The 25,973-nt window shown below is 36.5% G+C and overlaps 1 protein-coding gene and 1 pseudogene across 10 annotated transcripts in view; one reads left to right on the top strand and one right to left on the bottom strand.

Moving 5' to 3' along the window:
* Lcor (ligand dependent nuclear receptor corepressor) overlaps positions 1 to 25,973 on the bottom strand; it is a 113,162-nt gene that overhangs the window by 50,597 nt on the left and 36,592 nt on the right. For 6 of the 10 annotated variants that reach the window (XM_038316834.1, XM_038316840.1, XM_038316799.1 and 3 more), the window contains 2 exons: positions 16,474 to 16,539; positions 15,876 to 15,955 (listed from right to left, as the gene is read on the bottom strand). The exons of 3 other annotated variants lie outside the window; for them this stretch is intronic. Coding sequence is in view for 5 of the 7 variants with exons in the window: in XM_038316799.1 (XP_038172727.1) it covers positions 15,876 to 15,955; positions 16,474 to 16,539 (146 nt within the window). In the remaining 2 variants the exon portion in view is untranslated. The remainder of the gene's footprint in view (positions 1 to 15,875; positions 15,956 to 16,473; positions 16,540 to 25,973) is intronic. One more of the 10 variants, XM_038316806.1, reaches the window with a different exon arrangement.
* LOC119805052 lies at positions 19,661 to 19,975 on the top strand (annotated as a pseudogene).

The following is a 25,973-nucleotide window of genomic DNA, read 5'->3' as shown; positions in this document are numbered from 1 at the left end:
TCCTTTTATTGCTAAATGAACATTCCATTTTATGGCTATACTGATATTATCCATTTAACAGTTGACTATTTGGACAGTTTCCACTTTTCCACTATCACATAAATAATGAGAGTATTAAGTACTCAAGTTTTTGTGTGGATGCCTATTTTAACTCTCATAACTATAAAGGGTAATTTCTAGATCACTATGTTTAGCATTTGAAGAAGTATGTAAGTAGCTGTACCACAAAAATGTATAAAGTTCCAATTTCGCCATACAGTCATGAATACCTTTTTTAAAAAAAAATATTATCCATCTGTGATAGGTTTGAATATAAGTGGCCCCCATAACCTCAAAGGGTATGGCAGTATTAGGTGTGGCTTTGTTGGAGTGGATATAACCTTGTGTCACTGTGACGGTGGGCTCTGAGGTTTCTTATGCTCAGGATACTGCCCAGTGTCTCAACTTCCTGCTGCCTTCAAGATGTAGGACTCCAGCACCATGTCTGCCTGCATACCGCCACACTCCCTGCCCAATAAGGATGATGGATTTAACTTCTTAAATTGTAAGTAAGTCACCCCAATTCAATGTTTTACTGTGTAAGAGTTGCCATGGTCATGGTATCTTTTCACAGCGATAGAACCCTAAGACACCTTTCTAAGAAAAGTATATTATGCTTTGGCTTAGGCTTATATCTTAGGTTATATTGAAGGTGTGCACCACCACCACCTGGTTCAAGTATGTTTCTTAAATAAAATTATTTTTGATACTTCAGCTTTTCTAAAAATTTGACCCATCAAGTTACTTAATTTTTAGCATAGAAAGTATTCATAACATTTCCCAAGCAATCTCTCTTATTGCCATAAGGTTGGAGTAATTCTCCCGTTATCATTCATGTTTCATTGTTATTGGAGGCTGCTTGTTTGTTCCTAGCTGCCCAGACCACAAAATCACCACTCAGAAACTATATTATGTAAATAACTGCCTGGCCAGCCAATCACTTAAGTGTATTGCTAGCTAGCTCTTATATCCTTGGTTAACACATTTCTATTATTATTTTATATTTTACCATGAGGCTTAAAACAAGGTTCTGGCTAGCTGCTCAAGTCTTTTTCCTCTGGCGGCTCCATGGTGTCTCCCTTACTTTGCCTTTTTTTCTCCCAGCATTCAATTTAGTTTTCTCCACCTATCTCAATTCTGCCATGCATAGGCCCAAGACAGTTTCTTTATTCATTAATAAAAGGAACACATATACACAAGAGCCTCTTACACCATTTCATTAAGTTTGTTCTTTTTAAATCAGCAGTTTATCAATCTTGCTAATGTTTTTTTTTTTTTTTTTTAAAAACGGCTTTTAGTGTTGCTGGAGTTTTTTGTTGTTTTTAGTATTTTTATGTTATACATATAGGTGTTTTGCCTCCATGTATGTCTGTCTGTGCAGTACATGTGTGCAGTGCTCACAGATACCAGAAGGCAGCACAGGATCACCTGGAATTTGAATTAATACAGTTCTGATTCACTATGTGGGTCCTAGGACTTGAACCAAGGTCTTCTGGAAGAATAGCCAGTGTTCTTAACTACTGAGCTACCACTCTAGCCCCTTGATTTTTTTCTCTCATTTTCTATACTATTTTATTTATGTGTGTTCTGATCTTATTTTTCTGTTTGTTTCAGATTAGTCTATTCATATTTTTTTCAGTTTATGAGGGTGTGGTTAGGATATTTTTTCTTTTTACTATAGATATTTGAAACCATAGATTACTTTTATCTATACTAATAATTAGATATCAAGTTTCATTTTGGTTCATCAAGGTAGTCTATAATTTCTTCTGGGATTTGTTCTTATATCTTCCAACAAAAGTGTTTCAATTTCCATGCTTTTGAATTCATTGTATTTCCTTTTACAGGTTTCTAATCTTCATTCCACCGTATTGGAAAACTTACTCAGTAATACTTCAACTTTTTAAAATGTATTAATTTAAGGGTCTGAGGTGTGGCTCAGTTAAGAATGTTTGCCTAACATGTTAGAACACTCTGGGTTTGATCCTTAGAAATGCAGGGGAGAATCTGTCTGAAAAAGAGACCTCCACTAACCTATATACTCTATCCACATTGAGACTGAATACATGTGCACAAGTCTAACTGTGTGCACACATGCAGGCACATGCTACACATACAAATGACTTTTATCAGTTAAATGGCTCTTTCACTTACTTTTTATGCATAGTGATAACTAATGGTTAAACATAGAACAAAAATCATACATTTTTGCTTTGCTTTTATTATACTTTTTTATCAACTGCTCCTAGACATGTTTACAAATTTAGCCAGGTGTTATAAGACAGACAGACAGACAGATTATAGATATAACCTTTAATCCTAGCAACTCAGAAGGCAGAGGCAATGTGAGCTCTAGGCTAGCCTGGTTTATAAAGAGAAACCCTGTCTCAGGAGGAAAAAAAAATTTACAGGGAAGATGCATCAAAGAAAAACATAAAAAACATGGCTTACTGTCTGTTCTGACCCTTGCTGTATATACATAGACAAAATATAAAAAGAACCAATAAAAACAAGAAAGTTTATGTGGCATACAGCTCAACAGTCAGATGATGGCAAATCAACAACAAAATACTCCAGCATTGCTCCTATACATCTGCAATTTAAATAGATGCATTATATATGGTACAGCAAAAACTAACCGAAATATGTAATACTATTCTATATATTTTTTTTAAAGGACACTGGGTACTTCAACTATAAAAAAGAAGCTTTTGGCCATAGCCAAATGGGAGGTAAAGCTGAAGGTCTAAACTAGTATGGAAAGCCAAAACTGAGCCTATTCCACCCTGTCTGAAGGTCAGAGTGTTTGAACTTATTTTTGCTCTTTCAAAGTTGTTTACAGCAGGTGTGGTTACAAAACAAGATATCCTGACCTAGGGTGTGCTTACTTGGTGTTTTAGACATTAAGATGGCCCATAGAGGTAGAGCCGCTCCACCCTGAACAAAGGTCAGAGAATTCAAGCATACTTCTAACTCCTGCTTTTGAAATAGGAGGTTTGACTTAAGGAGTGGCTGCCTGTAGGTCTAGAGTTTTTTCACTGCCCCAGACATCAAATACTTTTCTCAGAAATTAATGGCTTGATGTCTCAAGTATTGAAACAAGTAACTATTCTGGTTGTCTTTTGTATCATGTTAAAACAGCCTCTTGCCTTCCTCCTCCCTTTTGTATTGGGGTATAAAAGTGTATGAAAAATAGCACAGGCAAATTCAGCATTCAGTGTTCGCTGAGTTGCCCTCCCTGTTACTATTCTGTCTCTGTGTTTCTTATCTCTGTTCCTCCTACTTAACATCTCTAATCCTCACACCTCTCTACCCTGGAACATAGGAACCAATGGGTAGGATAGCAGCATAAGTCACCACAAAAAACTGGCTCCTGACAAGCGAGAATTTCTATCTTTTAGGAGTTACACCTACAGTTGATTCTGTCTCCAAAATCCACTTGATTATCATAATCACACAGTACTGAGTAATTAACCATACAGTTATTGATGAAATAACATTCAATTCTAAAGGAGCAACAGTGATAAGGAGAAATAATGAACAGGATAAGATCTTCTCCAGTAAGAAGACATCAAGTTCTTTACTAAAAACTTAAACATGGGTTTGAGAGATGGCTCAGCAGTTAAGAGCACTGGCTACTCTTCCAGAGGACCCAAGATCGACCTCCAATACCCACATGGTAGCTAACAACAGTCTGTAACTACTGGGGATCCATTGACCTTTTCCAGCCTACTTGGCACTACACACACACAGTGTACAGACATACATGCATGCAAAATGCTCATACACATAAGAATAAAAATAAATAGAAATCCTTGAAAATATGTCCTCTTGTCACCTAATATTGTGCTTTACTACTTTCTGGAGTAGCAGGGCAATAAAAATCTCCAAAAGATGTTTTCAAATCTAGAGGGCGTTTCAGTCTATTTTGTGCCATTGTAAAAAAAAAAAAAAAAAAATCTGAGTGGGCTGGTGACATGGCTTAGTGGGTGAAGTCACTTACCACATACTCCTGGAGACCTAAGTTTGATTTCCAGAATAAATCTTTAATAAAAGGGAGGGAAAGAACAAGCTACAGCCTGAGAGAAAATAGCTGTACATCACACCTGACCAAAAAGTTTATAAAAAATACATAAAGGAGTGCATTCTGGGTTGGCGCAGCCATGGTGGCTTGTGTCCTTTCCGTCTGTGTCCACCGCCTGCCTTGCTTCCCACATTGGCATTGGCCTGGAAACTAAGCACCACTGTTTGCCCTGAGGGAGCCCGGAGGAGGTCTAGGACTCTGTGGCCCGCCCTGGCCCTCACACAGGTGCCTGAAAGGGTCACACACTTGGGCCTCCAGTACAGTGGCGTACTCCCTTTGATGTTAGAGGGAATTAAGAACTGAGTGTCTTGAAACTCTATGACAAGACTGACCCAGAAAAGCTCTCAGTAAATTTTCATCTTATGAAAGATCTGGGATTAGATAGTTTGGACCAAGTGGAGATTATTATGGCCATGGAAGACGAACTTGGATTTGAAATTCCTGATACAGATGCAGAGAAGTTAATGAATCCACAAGAAATTGTAGATTACATTGCAGATAAGAAAGATGTATATGAATAAAGTTTCATAGCTTCCTCCTCATAGCTGATTGACAGCATTTCTTTTGGACTTGTATTTAAATTGTCTAAGTGTTTTACCCTTTAAAAATAAATCTATTATAAAACTAAAAAAACATAAAAATGATTATAACATAGTAAATTTCTTTAAATGGTAAACAGGCCAAAGAAATATTTTAACACACACACACATAGAGAGAGAGAGACAGAGAGAGAGACAGACAAAGAGAGACAGAGTCAGTCTATGTATGAATAGAGAAAGAAATGGAAAAAAAGGGAAAGATGAATATGAATGAAAATTTCAACATCAAATGTCATCCAAGAAATAAAAACTACAACTGTCATCAGACAGATACCCACTGGATAACGTGAAGACTGAGAACACTAACCCTGGAACGATATGGGACACTGGTTTCCCCTTATATGGTTGATAAATGATAAATAACACAGCATGAAAATAGATTCAATGCCCTCAAAGAGACTTATAAATAAGTAAGTCACAATAGTCATCATCTAACAACAATTCGGTGGTGCATAAAAAAATGAACACCTGGGGACAGAGATGCCCCAGAGGATGAGAGCACTCACTATTCTTACAGAGGATGGAGGTTGCTTTCCAAGCATCATAAGGTAGCTCACAACATTCTTTAACTCCAGTTTCAGGGTATCTGACACTTTCTTTTGACCACTGCAAGCACTAGGCACATATGCGGTATACATACATATATATGTGCAGGGAAGACACTCCTATACATAAAATGTTTTAATAAAAATGAAGAACTAAATTCGGTCGTGCCTATGCTAAGGAAATTACAAAGAAAATAAAAAGGCCAGGCACTGGTGGTGCATGCCGCAGGTGGATCTCTGTGAGTTCAAGACCAGCATGGTCTATACATAACTATTGTTCCAGGACAGTCAGGGCTACACAGTGAAACCCTATCTTGAAATAAAACAAAGAGACAGAGACAAGAGAGACACACACACACAGACAGAGAGAGAGAAAGGGGGGGGACAAAACATACATAAAAACAAATAGGAACCTTAAAAATTTATGTTACGCTAAAACAGCCAAACATAGGACTGCACATTGCAGGATCATACATAATTCTAGGAAAGATAAAACTCTAGTGATTGCATAAGCCTGGATGACTGTGGGAAGCAGAATGAGGAAAACATCAAGGTATGTATGTATGTATGTGTGTGTATATATATATATATATATATCTGAAAACATTTACCAAAATCAGCTAACACTACTCTTTGAATTAGTTTTACTGTATAAAAATATTACTTCAAATTTGAAAGATCACTGAAAATTAGTTTCAGGGTAGAAAAGATACAAGGTTCCAAATGTGTCACTGAGAGTAAACGTTCCACTCAAAGTAAGAATTGTTCTGTTAAGGGTCACACAAACTTAGGTCTTACAAACCACATGCAAGTTCTGCTGCATACACAGTCCCTTCTTTTAATTTTAAGGTATTTAAAAAGCAGTCTTTGGGCAAGACTTAGTGACAGAGCACATTTTGCTGACCTGACAGAAATGTGAAACTTTTCCCAGACTTAAAACAACCATTGCTCCAGGGGTCCCTGGAATAGCAAAGGTGTCACTGAATAAACAAAGCAAGAAACCTATATCAGCATGAAAGTCAGCCCTCACAGCAATAAACTGTTAATAAAGTTAAATTTTAAATAGTAAGGCCGAACATTTCTTACCATTTTTTTTTTTTTTTTGGTTTTTCAAGACAGGGTTTCTCTGCAGCTTTTTTAGAGCCTGTCCTGGACCTAGCTCTTGTAGACCAGGCTGGCCTCGAACTCAGAGATCCGCCTGCCTCTGCCTCCCGAGTGCTGGGATTAAAGGCGTGCGCCACCACCGCCCAGCTCCATTTCTTTTTTTAAGTCTAACATTTGTCACCCTACATCTGGGGAGGTAAGACGAGAGGAGAAAGAAAACTTAAATAAATGGCTGTTTATTTTCTCTTAAGGGAATGAAAGAAAAGAAGATGGAAAAATCAAATGACAAGTTTCACTTGAGGAAAATAAAGCAGCCTGGGTATCCTACGTGTAATACAAAAATCAAAGAATGACTTTTGGAAGCTACTCCTATCTAAATACATACCTACTGTGTGCCTTGATTATCTAAATTTAGGTGTAACTGTTATGAATTCATGCCATGGGGCATAAAAACACAGGAACTAAAAGCAAATGTATATACACAAGTTTTTTTTAGTAATTATGTTAGAAAAGCCTTCCAGAATCATGATTCTAAAGCTACAGCCCTGCCTGTTATCCATGGCTTTCTGACATTTTAAGCAATGAGTTAAAAAGAGCTGACAAGATGCAATTCATTGATTTAAATGCCAATCTCCCTCATCTTTTTAAAATGCCAGCAAGTCCTAGATAAAATGACTCCATCACTTTAAATGTTCATTTACTTTAAGTTCAATTATATAAGAGAATCTTAAATTATTGTCTATATAAACAAAGTATAAATCGTGCTTAATACAATTTTTGCTATATATAAATGCTGTCTTCAGTTTGGCTAAGCATAATACCAAGTTAATGAGTAGGAATACAACTAAATTTAAAGGCTGAAAGACACTGAAGCATTTTTAATTTGGGAGTGACTGTTAATACGTCTGAAAAGTGAGTATGTGAAGACCTGAAACACAAGGAAAGTAATGGTTCAACACTAATGAATCTACAAGAATTAGGATTTCAAAGAGGTAGAGACATTAACATAGACATTTTTTAAAAATAAGACTTTGAAAACTCAATGATCTGACAAAATCCCTCGGAATATTTGTAAAGAGTAGTAAGAAAGCCAGGAGATGGTGGAACACATCTTTAATCCCAGCAGGCAGAGGCAGGAGGATTTCAGTGAGTTCAAGGACAGCTTGGTATACAGTTACACAGGGAAGCTCTGTCTCGAAGGAAAAAACAAACAAACAAAACAAAAAAACTTAAAAAAAAATGGGAGGCAGAAGCAGGTGAATCTCTGTGAGTTAGAGGCCAGCCTAGTCTATAAAGCAAGTTCCAGGACAACCAGGATTGTTAACATAGAGAAACTCTGTCATGAAAAGACAGAAAGGAACCAAAAAGAGTCTCAAGTCTGTTGCCATTAGTATTAAAATAAGAGACCTTCAGCCAGCTGCCCCACTGCTCAAGGGTTTCTCATATGAATACTAGATCCATGACTTAGTATCATCCAGTACCTTTATCTCCCACTGGCTGGTACTTTTGTGCAAAGAGTATAATGAACAGTTGCTGATTTTACTATTGGAAGTAAGTAAATCCTTTTTATAAAACAGACAACTATTTAGTATTAAGATGTTGATACTACTCCAAACAATCTAAGTGTTTAATACAATCCCTATCAAACTGGTTAACTATTCCAGCACTCCCACCCCCAGTCCCACACACATTTAATGAAGCAGACCTGCAACCTTGTAAGGTGAAAGAAAATGGCAACCACCCTGTAGGCATCTGAAAGAAAATGAATTATCCTCTAGGCACCTGTCTTTTGGAACTTCCTAAAGGAACTCTACAGAAACTGTGTTTTAATGTAGTATTCAAAATGTACAGCAACTAACCATTTGCTGTGGATATTTTTTTTACATGACACAAGAACAAGCAATTAAAAAGTATTAAAGATAAATGTAAGTCATCCTCAAAATAATAAGGATAATAGTAAGGATTTCTTCTTTTTAAAAAGATTTATTTATTTATTATCTATACCATGTCCTGACTGTGTGTAAGCCTAAACACCAGAGGAGGGCATCAGATCTCGTTACAAATGGTTATGAGCCACCATGTGGGTACTGGGAATTGAACTCAGAACCTCTGGAAGAGTAGTCAGTATTTTTAACCTCTGAACCATCTCTCCAGCCCAAGGATTTCTACTTATTGGAAATCCAAAACTGATACTATTTCCAATTTTTATTCAAAAGTCCAATACATGAGAAGGCTTTCTGAAATTTTTATCCCCAATCCTCTTGAGACTATGGCTGTCCGTAGATGTCCATCATCATTTTAAGTGCAAGGACATAAAAACCATCCATTTAGAATAATAGCATTATAAAGTCTAAGCAATATGAACTCCTATACAGCACTATATCTGTACATGAGACAGCACTAGTTTTATATGGTGCATTATCTATTTCTTTCCTTCTTCCTTCCTTTTCTTTTTTGTTTTTTTGAGACAAGGTTTCTCTGTATAACAGCCCTAGCTGTCCTGAACTTGCTCTGTAGACCAGGATAACCTCCAACTCACAAAGTTCCACCTGCCTCTGCCTCCCAAGCGCTGGGATTAAAAGCATGTTCCACCACCGCCCAGCAATATTCTATTTCTTAATTCTCTTACTAGACTACTGTATTGTATTGAATACAATAGACAGACAGACGATGGATGGATGGATGGATGGATGGATGGATGGATGGATGGATGGATGGATGGATGGATGGATAATGGATTTGATGGATGGATGGATGATGGATTTGATGGATGGATGGATGGATGGATGGGTGGGTGGGTGGGTAGACGGACAGATGGACAGTGTGAGTGAGGGGGGGCTCAAGGAAAAGGAAGAAAACTTTTTTTAGAGAATCACAGAACTTTAAAATCAGTAAAATCTTAGAACCTTAATGTCTATTGAAATTGCCTCACTTTTTATGTTAACAAAGTGTAATATCAACAAGATTAATTTTCTATTTAATATGAAGACTTTAGTAATGCTTCTTGCTTCAAAATACAATGTTGAATGAAGCCATTTTACCAAGATTTTTCTCACGAAACTACCTTTCTTGTTGTTGGTATGCTAGGACATTCTGAATAGTAATCCAAATGAGGAAGTTCTATAAAGAAGTTAGAGGCCAAGAGTCTTTTTTTTTTTTTTTTTTTTTTTTTTGGTTTTTCGAGACAGGGTTTCTCTGCAGCTTTAGAGCCTGTCCTGGAACTAGCTCTTGTAGACCAGGCTGGTCTCAAACTCACAGAGATCCGCCTGCCTCTGCCTCCTGAGTGCTGGGATTAAAGGCGTGCGCCACGTTCAAGAGTCTTAATGCTTAATTAACTAAAGGCATTCTTGCCATGTTGAATCCCTAACAACTGTGACTCGAGAGTTACACCAAGTGTGTCCTAATCTCCACCACGGTTTGTAGCTAATTTCTTGTTGGGTTTCTTACCATCTTGCCATATTCAGCCATACTCTCCTTCTGTTTTTTTTTTTTTTTACAATTTTAATTATATGTATATATGTTTCTGTCTATGGGTGTATGCACATGGGGAAGGGGCTATGCTAGTGGAGTCCAGAAAAGAATATTGGGTTCCCTGGAGCTGGAGTTTCAGATAGTTGTGAGCAGTTTGACAGGACAGCTAGAAGCGAACTTGGGTCTCCTCTGCAAGAGCAGTATAAAAATCTTATTCACTGAGGCATGTCTCCAGCATCCTAAGCTGCTTTAATTTCTTCCTCTCCAGCTTCTTCTAAGAATATAAATAGTGCTCAAGGTTCCATCCTACTCCAAAAAATCTTGTCTTAAACCCTTTGTTTATTCACTCTCTGTTTGTTTTCCTTATCATTCTTTTTAATTACTTGAAAAATAAGTACTATGTATTCATTGCTTAACATACACAATCACCTAGTTTCTCACTGATGCTGTCAGACTTACAGTCTTACAGACTCATTATCAGTGATCTTGACATGCCATTCTCTCATGAGTATATTCTGGGGGCATTTATTCACCTCATTTAAGGTCCATTCTACTCTGACAAACGGCCCAGTGTCTATGAAAGTACAATAAAGATGACAACAGACCCTGTATTTTGTTACGTGTGGACCTGAAATATATTGATGCGAAGCAGGCAACTCTTTTACTCTACTGTTCTTTCCAATTTGATTTTTTTCACTTCCTAAAATGAAGGTCCTCTGTAAATCTTAAAGATTTATCTCCCATAATATCATTTGCTTCAAAATTCTCCCAAGTTTTCATCCTGTATACTGTATTTCAATTTAATTTACAAAACTCTATTTGGACTGAACATTTTCAATTCTATGCTTATTTTCACTATAAACTGCTTTCCAAGTAACTTCATTTGGCTGCTTCACCTTTCTTCCCTTCCTCAAAAGCCACCTGAGCTTGGAAGCTGATTCCTTCTACTAATCCACTAAACATTTACATAATACATCTATAATCACCAAGTACCGGTAATACTTTAGACCAGATTTCCTAAATGAATCCCTATGAGTATTCAAATTAAAAATGTCTAGTTCAGGCTCATTATCTGGGTTACTGCTAGATCCTATGATTTTCTCATCATGAATATATCTCTCTACTGCACACTAAAAAACAACTACTTACATCAACTACTTTAGTACAGATTTTCTTGAGGTACAAATTAGGTTCTACTTCCTAGATAAAGCAACTCCAGTAACATCTATTGTTTTTATTATTTATATTCTCTTGTATGATCATTTAGCTCTAAAAATACTTACATGAGATTGGGGAATTTGTCTTTAATGCTTCCTACCTGGGGTTCTAGATATTATGGCACCATCATGCCCATTTTATGCCTTAAAAAAAATCTTTTAAAGGCTAAATGCCAGGCATGGTGGCACTCAGGCTACTGAGGCAGGAGCGATGTGGAATGCCCCTCTGCATGCTGTGAATATGTTTTATTATTATTGGTTAATAAAGAAGCTGCTTTTGGCCTATGGCAGGGCAGGCTATAGCTAGGCAGCAAAGCCAAATAGAATACAGAGAGAAAGAAGGCAGAGAGTCAAGGAGATGCTAGCAGCCTAAGGGGAAGAAAGATGTGAGGTAACAAGCCACAAGCTTCATGGTAAGATATAGATTAATAGAAATAGGTCAATATAAGTTTTAAGAGCTAGCTAATAATAAGCCATAATATTATAAGCCTCAGAGTGTTTATTTAGGAACTAGCAGGCAAGAGAGAAATCACCTGGTACACGGGAGGATTAGCAGTGTAAAACCAACACAGTCTATAAGTAAATCTATCTCAAAACAACAACAAAAACAATACCCCTCCCCAAAAATTTAAGAAGCAGGTGAGTAAGTAATGAGGATTACAAATATGTTCTTAGCAGATGGATACACCCAAAATACACATTAATATAATTTTTCAAATTTATGAAATCTCTTGCTTCTTTTTTAGTAAATATACAGAATACTTACTTTTGCCAATAAACAAAAAAGGAAAAGATGTAAGCAAGTCAAGAAGTCAGGGACTCACTGGCTCCCAGCATAGCTAAAACCGGCCATTTCAAACTACACTGAGCCGGGAGGTGGTGGCGCACGCCTTTAATCCCAGCACTCGGGAGGCAGAGGCAGGCGGATCTCTGAGTTCGAGGCCAGCCTGGTCTACAAGTGCTAGTTCCAGGACAGGCTCTAGAAACTACAGGGAAACCCTGTCTCGAAAAACCAAAACAAAAAAAAACAAAAACAAACAAACAAACAAACAAAAAAAAAACTACACTTAACTATTTTACACTCATTTATTTTCCTCATCCCAAGTCCTGCTGAATTCTTCCTCTCATGTTCAGCATTTCCATTGCTATTTTTGTTAACAAACTGGATTAATGCCAAAAACAAATGTGAAATCTCAACTATGTGGCTTTGCCTGTAACAGGCTCTGACCCTTCGTTCCATTTTCTTATTTGTAAAATTAGAATATCTTTAAGCCAACTTCACGGGATTATTTTGAGGATTAAACCAAAACATACAAAAAAGTATTGGCAGAGAGGTTACTCAAAAGATGGCTATCGTTACCTATAAATTATATTCCCTAATCTCTGTGGTATTTTACTAAAGTAGTTTCTCTTATTAGTTGTTTTACTTTCCATAGTTTAAGCTACCCATGTCAATTATTAAATGCAAAATCCCAGTAATAATTCACAAGTTTTAGTATGTGCTATTACAGGTAGTGAGGTGAAATCTCAAGCTGCCGCACTCTGGTCTGGTACATGCACACCATACACAACAGTCTTATGTCATATGTCAGTCACCAAATGAACTGCCACGCTATCATAGTGCTGTCTATAGTTAAAGACTGTATCTTACTAAATAATGCCCAAAACACTAATGTAGTGAAGCTGGAAATTCCAATATGCCATAAAATACTTCATATGAATGAAAGGTTCTTAAATTCTAAGGGTTAAAAAAATCATATGCTGAGCTGAATAGATGACTCAGATTAAAAACATGTATTACTCTTCCCTTAAGTACCAGAATTCAATTTTTTGCACCCACATCAAAATTCCATCTTAAGGATCCAACACCTCTGGTATTCACTGGCACAAGCCCTTGCTTCCAACATACACATATACACATGATTAAAAAATAAAAATATTTTAAAACTTGTATGCTGAGGCTGCTAATAAACTAATACGAGGGGCTGAAGAGCTGGCTCAGCAGTTAATTAAGAGCACTCGTTCTTGCAGAGAATCCAGTTTCAAGTACCAATATCCACATAAGCAGCTCACAACCATCTGTAATTTCACTTCCAGGAGACCCAATGTCCTCTTTTGACCTTAGCAGGCACCAGGCATACACGCAATAAAGTGAAATAAATAAATCTTAAAAAAAAAAAAAACAATTGAGGGACAGGCTCAATCTGTGAAAATGTGAAGGAAAGCAAAATTTGTGCTAGTTTTGACAAAGTTATAGCCATGATACAACCAAGCGCTTAGTTAAGACAGAAAAGGCACTAAACTGATGAGCAGAAGCTTAAACAGGAAACATTCTGAGTGTTACAACTTTAGTCATTGTTGTTTGCTTCCTACTGTGCCCAATTATAAGCTATAATCTTTTATACACAGGAAAAAGCAGTATGTATACAAGACTCAATACTAGCAACAACTTTAGGTCATAGAAATACATTCTCCCAGGAAGAATGACCACTGTAAACAATAGGTGATTATCAGTTCCATTTCCCAAAGATAGCTAGCTATTTTTGATTTTTTTCACCTACATACAAGTAAATATTAAAGTTGTATTTACGTTATTCATTCTAACAGCTTCATTAGTCACTAAAATTCCAATTATCTTATAAAAATACATAACATCAACCTCTTTCTCAAACAGGCTATTACTTCTGTTTTTCCAGACGTACTCTCTAGATTATCTCATCATTAACCCCAAACTCAAGAATCCAGTAACATGCACAACATTGTTAGATATTATCATATTTTCTTGATATTGCCATTGTTTTCTATTTTTACATAGGTAAGCTACAAAGTAATAGGTTTATTTCTAAATTCTAATCTTTCTCAGATAAGATGTTATAAATGTCTGCAAAGAGTCTCGGGACATATAATACATTTAATATAACAAAGGCTATTAATAAATTTTATATTTTTATATTATATATTATAAGTTTTATATTACTTAGGCTTCTTCACTTCCTATTTTCCAGTACTGCATGGCTCTCTTGAAAAAAAAAATCATAAATCACAGATATTGTGTGGTGTCACATGAAGAAAACAGACTCTTAGAACCAACTGAGCTGTCAAACAGAAACACCCTTTCTCCATTTGGAGAGATGACTCAGTAAGTCCAGATCCCCAGAAGCCACGGAAAGGTCATGCACGATGAGTGCACATCTGGAATAGCTGCAGGGAGCTAGGTGAACAAAGGACACAGATGGATGCCAAGGGTTCACTAGCCATACAGTCTGAATGTCAGCAGTGACATCCAGGTTCAGTGAGACCTTGTTTCAAATGATAAAGTGAAGAGCAATAGAGGAAGATATCCAAAGTCAGCCCTCTAGCCTCTATATGCGTACGCATAAAGATGAGCAAACCTAAACACATATGTGCACATATCCCCTCCCCAAAGAAATTTTTTTTTTTTTTTTTTTGGTTTTTCGAGACAGGGTTTTGAAACCTGTAGTTTCTAGAGCCTGTCCTGGAACTAGCTCTTGTAGACCAGGCTGGCCTCGAACTCAGAGATCCTCCTGCCTCTGCCTCCCGAGTGCTGGGATTAAAGGCGTGCGCCACCACCGCCCGGCTCAGAAAAATATTTTAAGTTAAAATTCAATCATATTACAGTAACATACTGTACCCATTACTTGGCCGAGAATAGCTTTCTTCCAATTCTAATCTGAAAAGCAACTGGTTCTCCTTTCCTACCACAATTCCTAATTAAATGCTTTGCTCAATAGCCAGTATCCAAGATATACACATAAATGCAAACACGCAGAATTTAAATATCAAACATCAACTCCATCTATAGCCTACTCTTAACAATGTTGCTTTATTCTCTAACTCATTCAAATCCAGAAAATTTCAAAACAACCTTTGTTTTTAATTTAATAAAAATAGACTACCATCTATAGTAGCATCAACAATTTTTCATGGGGAAAACAAGAAAAAGATGCCCTAATATATCTAAGAAGCTCTTAAACTGCTCAAATGATGGCATTCAGATGGCAAACACTACATTTCAACAATAAGAAGTAAAACAGCAATATAACTGATACAAAGAAGATGTAAGTATGGCCATTTTCAGCAGTTGGAAATAAAGGAACAAATACTCAAAACTTTCAGAAAAGGCAGAACAAAATAAGGCCTAATACCAACTAAAAAGTAATTGGTGTAAATTACATAGATTACACCACTATGAAAGGTGAAATGGCAAGAGATTTTCAAGCTACAAAGAAGAGGCATTGAAGAAAATGTCCAGAAATCATGCTAGGAGTGTGGACTACAGTGATGACCATAGAGATGGAAAAAGAACAAAATCAACAGGAGTGACTGACAGAAGTTTGCCAATGAAGTCAAGTTAGGACATAAAGAATAAATCATAATGCTTCCGAGGCTTTGTCGCAAGAAACTGTTGGGAAAAGGATACCCACCAATGAGTTTTCAGTAACTGAAATATTTCCAGCACAAAATTGTGTTTTTTTTTTTTTTCAAGGCAGTAAAACAGAAACCCAAAGGTTGAACATGGTCAGAAACATTTACAAAGAAACATTTAAAAATATAAACCTACTAAGTCTTAAGTCTACATTAATTGGTAACTACTATCTTTTTGTATCACAAGACTTCTATTTCTTAAATTGCCATAAACTTTTATAAAAGTTTATAAAAGATAAACAGCTTGAGACGCAGTCAATTATTCTGCCTAAATATACATAAGAATGTATGTCGGGATATAATGATTTAATTTTTTTTAAAAAGGAAACTAAGATACCATACTAGACAGTTTCCCAAATTTCTTGGTTACCTTTACTTTATCTCTTCTCAACCAACAGAACAAACAATTCTCATCAAAAGCCCAATCAGAAATGCTTTCTGGTTCACACTCTGCAAAAGTAAGGAAAACAAGTTTTAATAGTCATAAAAATTTTTTTCAGAAAATAAACTATAGCTAACTTTAAAATATGATGTAGTGTAAGAAAACCCTCATTAAATGCTTCTGGGTGCTTCCCCCAAAACAGGGTTTCTCTGTTTACCAGTCCTGGCACTAGGCTAGCCTCAAAGTCTGCCTCTGCCTTCCAAGTGCTGGGATTAAAGGTGTGTGCCACCACTGCCCAAATAAATTCTTGTGTTTTAATCAAACTCAGGGTCCCACACATGCAAATATTTGTACTCTACCCCCAGCCATACCCTGAAATTTTTTCCACTATACCCCTCAACCACTTCTGTCTTAAAAATTCTTCACTAGCGGCTCATTAATTATGCTACCTACACACATACTAACAGTATAGAACAAACAAGCATGCTAACACAAATGCAGTTTAACTCTTACAAAACTGAGTATGAGACCTAAATCACCAGGGTGTTAACCAAAGATTGTGAAATACCACAAGTATTTTTAATACCTTTAAATAAACTGAGATCTTTTAATAATGCAGGTCCAAACAGCCCTTCAAGAATACTTTCAAATCCTGAAAGGATAAAATAAAATAAAATAAAATCCATCATCACAATATTCACTGAAAAAATATTGCTTTCTTCTGTTTCTCAAGAATCACTGGTTAGTATTGAAGAGATTCTTAGGAAAGAGTCACACACAAATCTAAAAAGGGGTGTTTGCATTTGTTAATGATTAACACAGCAAAACTTCAAAGTACATTCAAGAGCAAAAAAAAAAAAAAAAAAAAAAAAAAAAAAAAAAAAAAAAAAAAAAAACCCAGAAACTAGAAATAATCAATGACGGAAATTCACAGTTCTCTAATTGTTCTACAAAATTTTACAGTAATTAGCATTTTAAAAAGTGCCTTTCCAAAGAAGTATCATGCTTCAGAATTTCATAAACTTTCTAGAATAATCTAAATAGTCCTCTTTTTTTTTTTTCTACATTAACAGTTGATGCATAAATTTCTCTTAGGTCAGTAATTTTCTAAAGAAAATTCTCAAGAACAGTTTCCCCACCTCTCACTATATTTTAAAAGGAAAGCGCTGTATTATTTCATAATGTAATATTAACTACTTGATCAGTTCCTTTATAAATGTAAAACCAAGGTACATGAACAGAGAAAGAGAAAATTCACACAGCTGTAAAAAACGTTTAAAACCATTGTGTCCTCCCACCAGTGTGAAAGAAGAAAACCAGGTTTTCTAACTGACTACATCAAATACTACCTTGTAGTTAATGAAAGTTAACTTAAATATCTTGCTGTTGTGGGTTGTTAAGAAAGGAAGAGAAAACCCTGAGAAAGTGGAATCTGCAGTAGCTCCCTCAACACCAGCAAAAAAAAAAAAAAGAAGCCAAGGACCTCCCTATAAAGTTCAAATACTTATTACAAAAGATCTGTGATTCTGTATGCACTTTAACTGTGACCTTTACAAAGAATTTAATGCACATTTGGGACACATTATTATTTTTCAAATGTGTAGAAATACCAACGAATTTGGAAAGCAAAAGAGGAAAGAAAAGACAGCTGACCTTTAAGGGGCTGGAGAGATGGCTCAGATTCTCTTCCAGAGGACCAGGGTTTGATTCCCAGCATTTGTATGCAGCTCTTAACTGTCCCTTAGTAACACCAGTCCCAGGGGTCCAATACCCTTTTTGGTCTACAAAGGCACTGTATGCACATGGTACACAGACACATAGGCAGGTACAATACCCCAATACATGTACAATTAAAATTAAAAGGAAAAAGATAGTCTTCAAAAACAACACTATCTTGTTTAACTGGAAAAAAAAAACAACAAAAACACTGTAATTCAGGAAATGTTTTTGTCCTACTTCCTATAAAGCTGTAATTTTCAACACAATAGCTGCTAAAGGTGCACTGTAATTAAAGTTTATTTTTAGATTGTTTTAAACTGTAACTTTTTCATTTTGTTAGAAAGCCAATTGTCTACTTTATTTCTTGACAAATTATTCAAATAGCAAAATTAAATTACTCATTAATCAAATAGAAACTTGTTTCCCTAATTAATTCTCTAATATAATTAATTACTGTATCCTCTTGCTCTTCTAAACATTCGAAAAGAAGGAAGTATTTGGGTTAGGGACAATAATGAGGATTAAAAGCTAGATACTATCTATCATAGCTCCTGGAGACTATATACTCTACTCTCAACAGCTAATCCCTGCTCCTTTAAGTAAATCTCAAAAACAGTCTCCAACTCTTAAAACCTCTTATTTTCCAGAAAGAAACTTTTATTTTTATAAATAGGAGTGAAAACATTTGAGTATCTTAGAATTAAATATCTAAAAATCTAGCTGACAAAGATGATTGATTATTGGTAGTTCTTACATGAAAGAATAACCTAATATTCTTCACCTGGTTTTATATAAAATTATAAGAAATGTCAAACTTCCAGAGTAAGCAAATTTTATTTATTTTTGAAACTTGGTTTATGTATACAACCCAGGGTGATATCCAACTCTGATCCTTCTACCTTAGTTTCCAGAGTGTTATGGTTACAAGTATCACTATGTTATGCTGTGCTCTAAGTCTCAATTTCTAAAAAGGAAAATGTAAATACAGCAAGAAATACTAGCAAAGTAGAAAAAGAGGTAACAGCTTGAGAGATAATAATTTAAAATTTACAAAGAACAGAACCTGAAATAGGTCAACTGAAGAATATCAGTAACACATAATCACTACCAAAAAAAAAATACAGATGGGGGGGGGGGCACTCACTGGATATGATGTATGCCTATAATCCAGCATTCAAGAGGTTAAGTGAGAATGAATTCCACAAGTTCAGAGCTACTCTACTTATTAAGCTCCACAGCCAGCCTGGGCTACCGATTTAAGTTCTGTATTGGGGAGGGGAGTAAGAACACTTACTTTCTAGTAAGCAAGCAGTCAACAGCACAATAACAACAAATTTAGTCATAAAAGAACTATTTAGTCGCAACTAATTTTGTTCTAAATAATAACCATATACAAGTCATTTCTCTTCTGTTCACACTTGCCTCAATACACTAACTTTACACTTAGACACGGTATACTATAGATCCACATTCTGCTGTCCTCTGTTCACTGAATGTTAACACTACTCAGTTTTGCCAATAATAAATACTGAATTTAGCAGTTGCATAGCAACACTGAATTATCCAACATGCTATGCTTGACATTAACAAAAGGCAAATAAGAACAAAGACACTCAAAAATTCATACCAAGATTTCATAGAAAAGCCATGAAGAATGATTAACAAAGTGCCATAAAGAATAAATACTGAGCCAGGTGGTGGTAGTGCATACCTTTAATCCCCAGCACTTGGGAAGCAGAGGCAGGTGGATCTCTATGAGTTTGAGGCCAGCCTGGTTCCAGGACAGGCACCAAAGCTACATAGAGAAACACTACTCGAAAAACAAGCTACATGGAGAAACACTGACTTGAAAAACAACAACAGAGAGAGAGGGAGGGAGGGAGGGAGGGAGGGAGGGGGAAGGGAGGGGGGAGAGAGAGAGAGAGAGAGAGAGAGAGAGAGAGGGAGGGAGGGAGGGAGGGGGGAGGGGGGAAGGGAGGGAGGGAGGGAGGGAGGGAGGGAGGGAGGGAGGGAGAGTGTTAAGCTGTCTGTCTCACACCTAAGGCTGGAATATAATGGCTGCTTCTCTGCATGATGAGAAGTCCCTGGTGTCCATCAACTCTAGGCTCCAGTTTGTTAGGAAAAGTGGAAAGTACGTGCTACGATAGGTTCTGAAGGCTATCCTCACCAACAATTGCCCAGCTTTGAGGAAATCTGAAATAAAATACTATGCCATATTGGCTAAAACTGGTGTCTATCACTACAGTGGCAATAACACTGAAATGGGCACAGTACGTGCAAAATACTACAGAGTATGCACATTGGCTTCTACTGACGCAGGTGATTCTGATATTATTAGAAGCCTGCCAGAACAGACTGGTGAAAAGTAAACCAGGATAGTTCTCCTTTAATAAAACTTTGCCAGAATTCCTTTAAAAAAAAAAAAATAGGGCTGGAGAGAAGGCTCAGTGCTTAAAAGCACTGGCTGCTCTTCCAGAGGTCCTGAGTTCAATTCCCAGCAACTACATGGTGGCTCACAACCATCTGTAATGAGATCAGTGCCCTCTTCTGGCGTGCAGGCATACATGGAGGCAGAATGTTGTAAACATAATAAATAAATAAATAAATAAATAAATAAATAAATAAATAAATCTTTTAAAAAAATTCTGTTTGCTGCAACCATGCACAGTGTCCAAGTGCACAGGTCTTAGAATTGCTTGAACCATAGAACCACTGGCAAAGAAGGTCTTTATAGGAGTTTTAGCAGTTCAACTTGAGGGTGTTTTGGGAGCTTATTTTTTGTTTAAAGAGATGAACTCAAGCTAAGATTTCAGGCAAGCAATGAGGAAGGAAAACATTCCCATTATTTTGAAAGTTTACTGGAGATTCACTGAACAGTCTACAATGTACGGTAGGAAACTAAACCAGAATAACAGATAAGAAAATCACTATAGAGGTTTCTCAAACAACAAAACATGTAACTACTGTATGACTCAAAGGTGCTCAAGTGTCCATGTTTACTGTGGTCCTATTCACAATGACAAGAAAATGAAATCAGTGTAGATATCCATTCACTGATAAAAAACGAATAAAAAAAAGTGCCACATGAAAACTTATTTACTTGCGAAGAAACTTGCAGATGGATCTGCAAATTAAGTGAGGTAGCCCGGATTTAGAAAGGCAAATAATATGTTTCCTCTCATACACAGATCCTAGTTAGCGTGTGTGTGTGTGTGTGTGTTAGTATAGGTCATGAATCTAGAGAAGGGACCAAAGAATGGAAGAGGTAGTGAGGAAGAAAAGAGTTCAAGAGGACACATACACCATGAAAGCAGAAAGGGGACAACTGGAGGCGGGGAGATTTAAGACAGATACATAGGAAAGAACAATGGGAGAGGACAAACAAAAACAGACTATTATAAAAATGCCACAATGAAGCCTATTTTGTATGCTAATTTAGAAGTTTTAAAAACAGTGCTGGGGAGATAGCTCAGGGTCTAGGAGCACTGGCTACTCTCCCAGAGGACCTAGTTCTGATTCCCAGCACCCATGACAAACATCTGTAACTTCAGTCTAAGGGATCCAATGCTGTCTTTTTGCTTCTCCAGGCATGAAGATTTGAAGGAATAGTTAATAGAACAGAAAGGGCAACTGATATCTGCTAGAGAAAGGTAATTTTCTGTCCCAGATCAATCTAGTTTCCCAAATCTATAGACCAAAACCAGAAATGAAGAGGGTTTTTTGAAAACTCAAAAACAAGAAAACTGCTTTTTATACAATTTATTACTATACATTTTATACAATCCTGTGATCACAATAAACCTAAAAAACAAAGTAGGAAAAACAAAACCCAATTTAAAAAAAGTGTTATTAATAATTCAAGAGAAAAGACTGCTAGAACATTTAAAAGCATTTTATATAATTATATTTGTATATTTAACATGTAGAGCCATGAATGGGATTCCTATGTACTGAGTGACCAAAATATCGAAGATACACAATAGCTAGGAGAGAGAAATGTAGGTCTTCAAGAGCAGTTGAGTCAGATGTTCTAATATGTGTTGTATGTATCTGTCTTCGTGATTATGTTTCAGTAAAGAAGCCATTTAAATGTAAATCAGAAGCTGATTAAGGGTGAGTCAATTACACCCACTGACAATCTGTGGGTCCCAATCCCTTAGAGGATCTCAGTCATTTAAGGTCAAGAAAGCCCTATGAATGCCATCCTCCCCTGCTCCCTCTACGTACCAAGTGAGTGAGAAGGAGGGAGGGGAGACAGAGTGAGAGGTGTAGTAATTTTTCTTAAATATATCAAAAGTATAAATTACAACACAGCAGGTACGCACAAGATAAAAAGCAGTCTTCATGTTCCTTGGGGAGTCAGTCATGGAGTTTACTAAAACAGAACTACAAGCTGAATTATTTCCTTCATTTTAATGGAAATGGGAATCTTTGTGATTGAAAACAGAGACAAAATTAAACTTTCACAATATTAAAAAAAAGATTCATTTTCTAGTCCTAGTATGACTGGTAGGAGCTTTATACTGTAAGGGGCTTCATTTATTTTAGTATGACTCTATGGTATTTCAAAACTATTCATATACTCAGCTCCATATTATTTGTAGGGTACTTAATAAAAAATAAATCATTAGATTATATAGTTTAAATATTTGTAAATTATTTAAGATAGAATCTGAAGGTATTTGACAAAGAAAGTAGGGAGTTTGCATTTTGTATTCCTTCTTTGTCCCCCGTAATTTAAAAGACAACTAAATAAAATGGTAATTATGCATCTGCATGATAAATATTACATAATTTGGGGTGAGAGACTACATAGGATTAAAGCATTTTACAAAGTGTTATTAATTCAAAATATAGCTACAAATTAAGTTAATTATAGTGCTCAAAGAAAACACTAAGAATGCAACTAGAAATGTACAGAAGATATGAGATGAGAAAGGGTGAGGTATAGTTCAGTGGTAAAGCACTTGCCTAAAGAAAGAGGGTAAGTCACGGAACATCTAAACTCTCCAATTAAAAGGCATATGTTGGCAGAATGGATTTGGGTGAGTTTGTTTTGTGAGACAGGGTTTCTCTGTGCGGCCCTGGCTGACCTCGAACTCACAGGATTCACCTGCCTCCGCCTCCTAAGCACTGGGATTGAAGGCATGCACCACCACCTACAACTATGATGCAATCACATAACATCCGTTAAAGGGACTTAGCTTTTGAGCCAAAAACGGGTGTTGAAGTATTGTTATTTAAATAAAATTTTGTAAACAGTAACCAAAATGAGAAATGAACTGGCTCTATCTTATGTCCTTTTTTCTGCAAGGAATTCATTCCAACATTTTCAATAGATCCTTGAAACTATGAACAGTACTGACTCCCTCATGTCATACTTTTTCCTATATACAAGCTTTATAACTAAACTTTGCTTATTAAGTAGACACAGCAATAAATTAGTAACTAATCAGGACAATTACAGCAAAATATTATATAAAGTTACACAAATAATTCTAGTCCAAGTCTCTTTCTGACCCTGCCAGTATTCTTTACTTGCATTCAATGGTTTCGTGCCACTTGTTCAGAGTTGCCAAATTCTTTGTGAAGACTCGATGCTTTCTGAAACCCATTTTAAAAAAATTCATTTCCTTCTACTAATAAATTTAATGCTTTTCAATACCAACCAAGCATTTGTATCATATACTAAGGCTGCAACTTGCAGTTTGAGGTTCAGAGAGCAAAACTAGCCCCTTACATTTCATAAATCGGTTTGTTTTTTTACTACAGATCTTAGGATCTTATTTTTTTTAACTACATTGTCACTCAAAGAAAGTACTTTAATTGCTTCCGTTTGCCAGTATTGTTGAATTTTGAGCTTTGGAGTCATTACTGAATAAAATAAAGGCTAACTGAATATAACCCCTACAATACCATGACCATTCATTTGATAACTCAAGTGGCTACCAAGAACTAATAGGCAAGTGGTTTATACAGTGTGGATATACTAGACCAAGGTGGGATGGTAAAAGACTAAATGACACTACTCAGAATATACACAATTTAAAGCTTAATTTCTAGAACTTTACATTGATATTTTTAGACTATGGCTTACAGCAGCAGCTAAGAATCTTTGGAAACCACACTTCACCAAGAAGCCTTTATGCTGAGATCCTATCCAACAAGGTCACGGGATTCAGAAACGTGCATTCGGAAAGTGATAGGTCACAAAGGCAGAGGCTCATAAATAAAAAGAGGCCCAAGAGAGATCCCGTACTTGTTTTGCCACATGAACACACAGCAGAAAGGCAGCCAACCACGAATCAGAAAGTCGGCCCCCACAAGACATCTAATATACTTTTACCTTTTTCTTAGATTTCTCAGATTTTCTTTGATTTCTTGAACTCCAGAACTCTGAAAATTTAATTTCTGCTGCTATTAAGACAATCCATGGTATTTTAGCAAACTAATAAAGTAAATGGGCTCTAGGAGTAAGATCCTATGGCCACACTCTAAAATCATCGATATAGACTAGAGGAATTTTGAGGTACATACTTGCTTTAAAAAGTACGTTCTGCTAAAACCAAACTGCTGTGAGTGATGCTGGTAAAGATGTAAAAGAATGAGAGAGGGGGCTGGGGAGATGGCTCAGCAGTTAAGAGCACTGGCTGCTCTTCCAGAGATCCCAAATTCAATTCCCAGCACCACGTGGCAGTTAAAAACTGTCTTTTAACTTCAGTTCCACATAGAAATACATGCAGGCAAAATACTAATGAACATAAATAAATTTAAAAATTAAAAAAAAGAAAAAAATCAGAGAGCTAGAACTGGAGCGATGGCCCAGCAGTTAAGAGCACTGGCTGATCCAAAGAACGTGAGTTTGATTCCTAGCACCGATAGCATAGCAACACACACCTGTTGACTTCAGTCCCAGAGTATCCAATACCCTCTTTTTGGCCTCCTTGAGCACTGTTTACACACAAGTGATACACAGAAATATATGCAGGCAAAATATCTATATACACAGAAATAAGGGGTGGGGGACTAAGAAAAGCCAAAATATCTTTAGACATACCTAAGCTATCAGGAACTAAATATGCTAGGAATCTGGAGAGTAAAGACCTTTCTGATGAGGACTCAAAGGAAAATGTTATTGAATGATGTAGGGATATCCACCCTGTCATAGAATAGTAAAGAACTTGACTGAACAGTGTTTATGTCTCAGTAGCTTAAGAAAGACAGAAAGAAAGAATATGAGTAACGAAACTGGATATTTAGACAAGAAAAGAGCTAGTTTCCTCCTGACTTCTTGGAGTCAAATGAGAAATGATTTAAAGATAAAACCACTTAATTCATCAGAAAAAAAGCAAAACTTAAAAGGTTAGGAAAATTTTCTTTACATATATATTTTAAAGAAAAAGAAAACATTCAGCAAAGAGTAGCAATGCTGTTGTCATTTAACTGTCTAATAAAAAGGCAACTCCAGTGTTTAATCTTTGTCGATGAAGGCAATTCATAAATCGCAAAGACTGTTCTTCCCATCAGAGGTTCAAGGCTGTATGATTTAGTCAAGCTCACCATGCAGTTGCCAGGCAGCAATACAGACTTTCTATTAGGCATCAAGAACATCCGTGTAGCTGGGCGGTGGTGGCACACGCCTTTAATCCCAGCACTCGGGAGGCAGAGGCAGGCGGATCTCTGTGAGTTCGAGGCCAGCCTGGTCTACAAGAGCTAGTTCCAGGACAGGCTCCAAAGCCACAGAGAAACCCTGTCTTGAAAAACCAAAAAAAAAAAAAAAAAAAAAAAAAAAAAAAAAAAAAAGAACATCCGTGTATTCTCTGAAGGAGTTACCTCACAACAATACAAACAAGCAATACAAAGAAAATAAAGAGTAGAGTGGAGCAGCTGAAGATGCAGTTTAGTGGAAAAGCGCTGCATAGCAAATAAGACCCTGGAGTGATAAACATGACTGTAAAAACAAAACATCAACAAACAAAACACAAACTAAGCCAGAATATAGCATTTTCTGTTACTTGTTTGTTTATTTATTTATTGGTAGGTGTATGGGTGTCCTTCACCCAAAAGATGGTGCTAGATACCCTAGAACGGGAGTTACAGGTGGTTGTGAACCAACATGTAGGTACTAGAAATTGAAACCGTATCCTCTCCAAAAGCAGCCAATGTGTTTAACCACTGAACCATCTCAATACACCTTGATACAATTTCTGTGTGGTTATTTTGGGTGTAAGCTGGGCAGCCAGAACAAACAAGCAGCCCTCCCTGCCTTGCAATACAACCAATTCAATTTTTTTTTTTCTTTGTTTCTTTTTGGATTTTTGAGACAGGGTTTTTCTGTGTAACAGCACTGGCTGTCAAGGAACTTAC

This window comes from Arvicola amphibius, chromosome 1, assembly GCF_903992535.2.
Source record: "Arvicola amphibius chromosome 1, mArvAmp1.2, whole genome shotgun sequence".
NCBI lineage: Eukaryota > Metazoa > Chordata > Mammalia > Rodentia > Cricetidae > Arvicola > Arvicola amphibius.
This window is presented reverse-complemented; position numbering and strand designations above follow the sequence as displayed.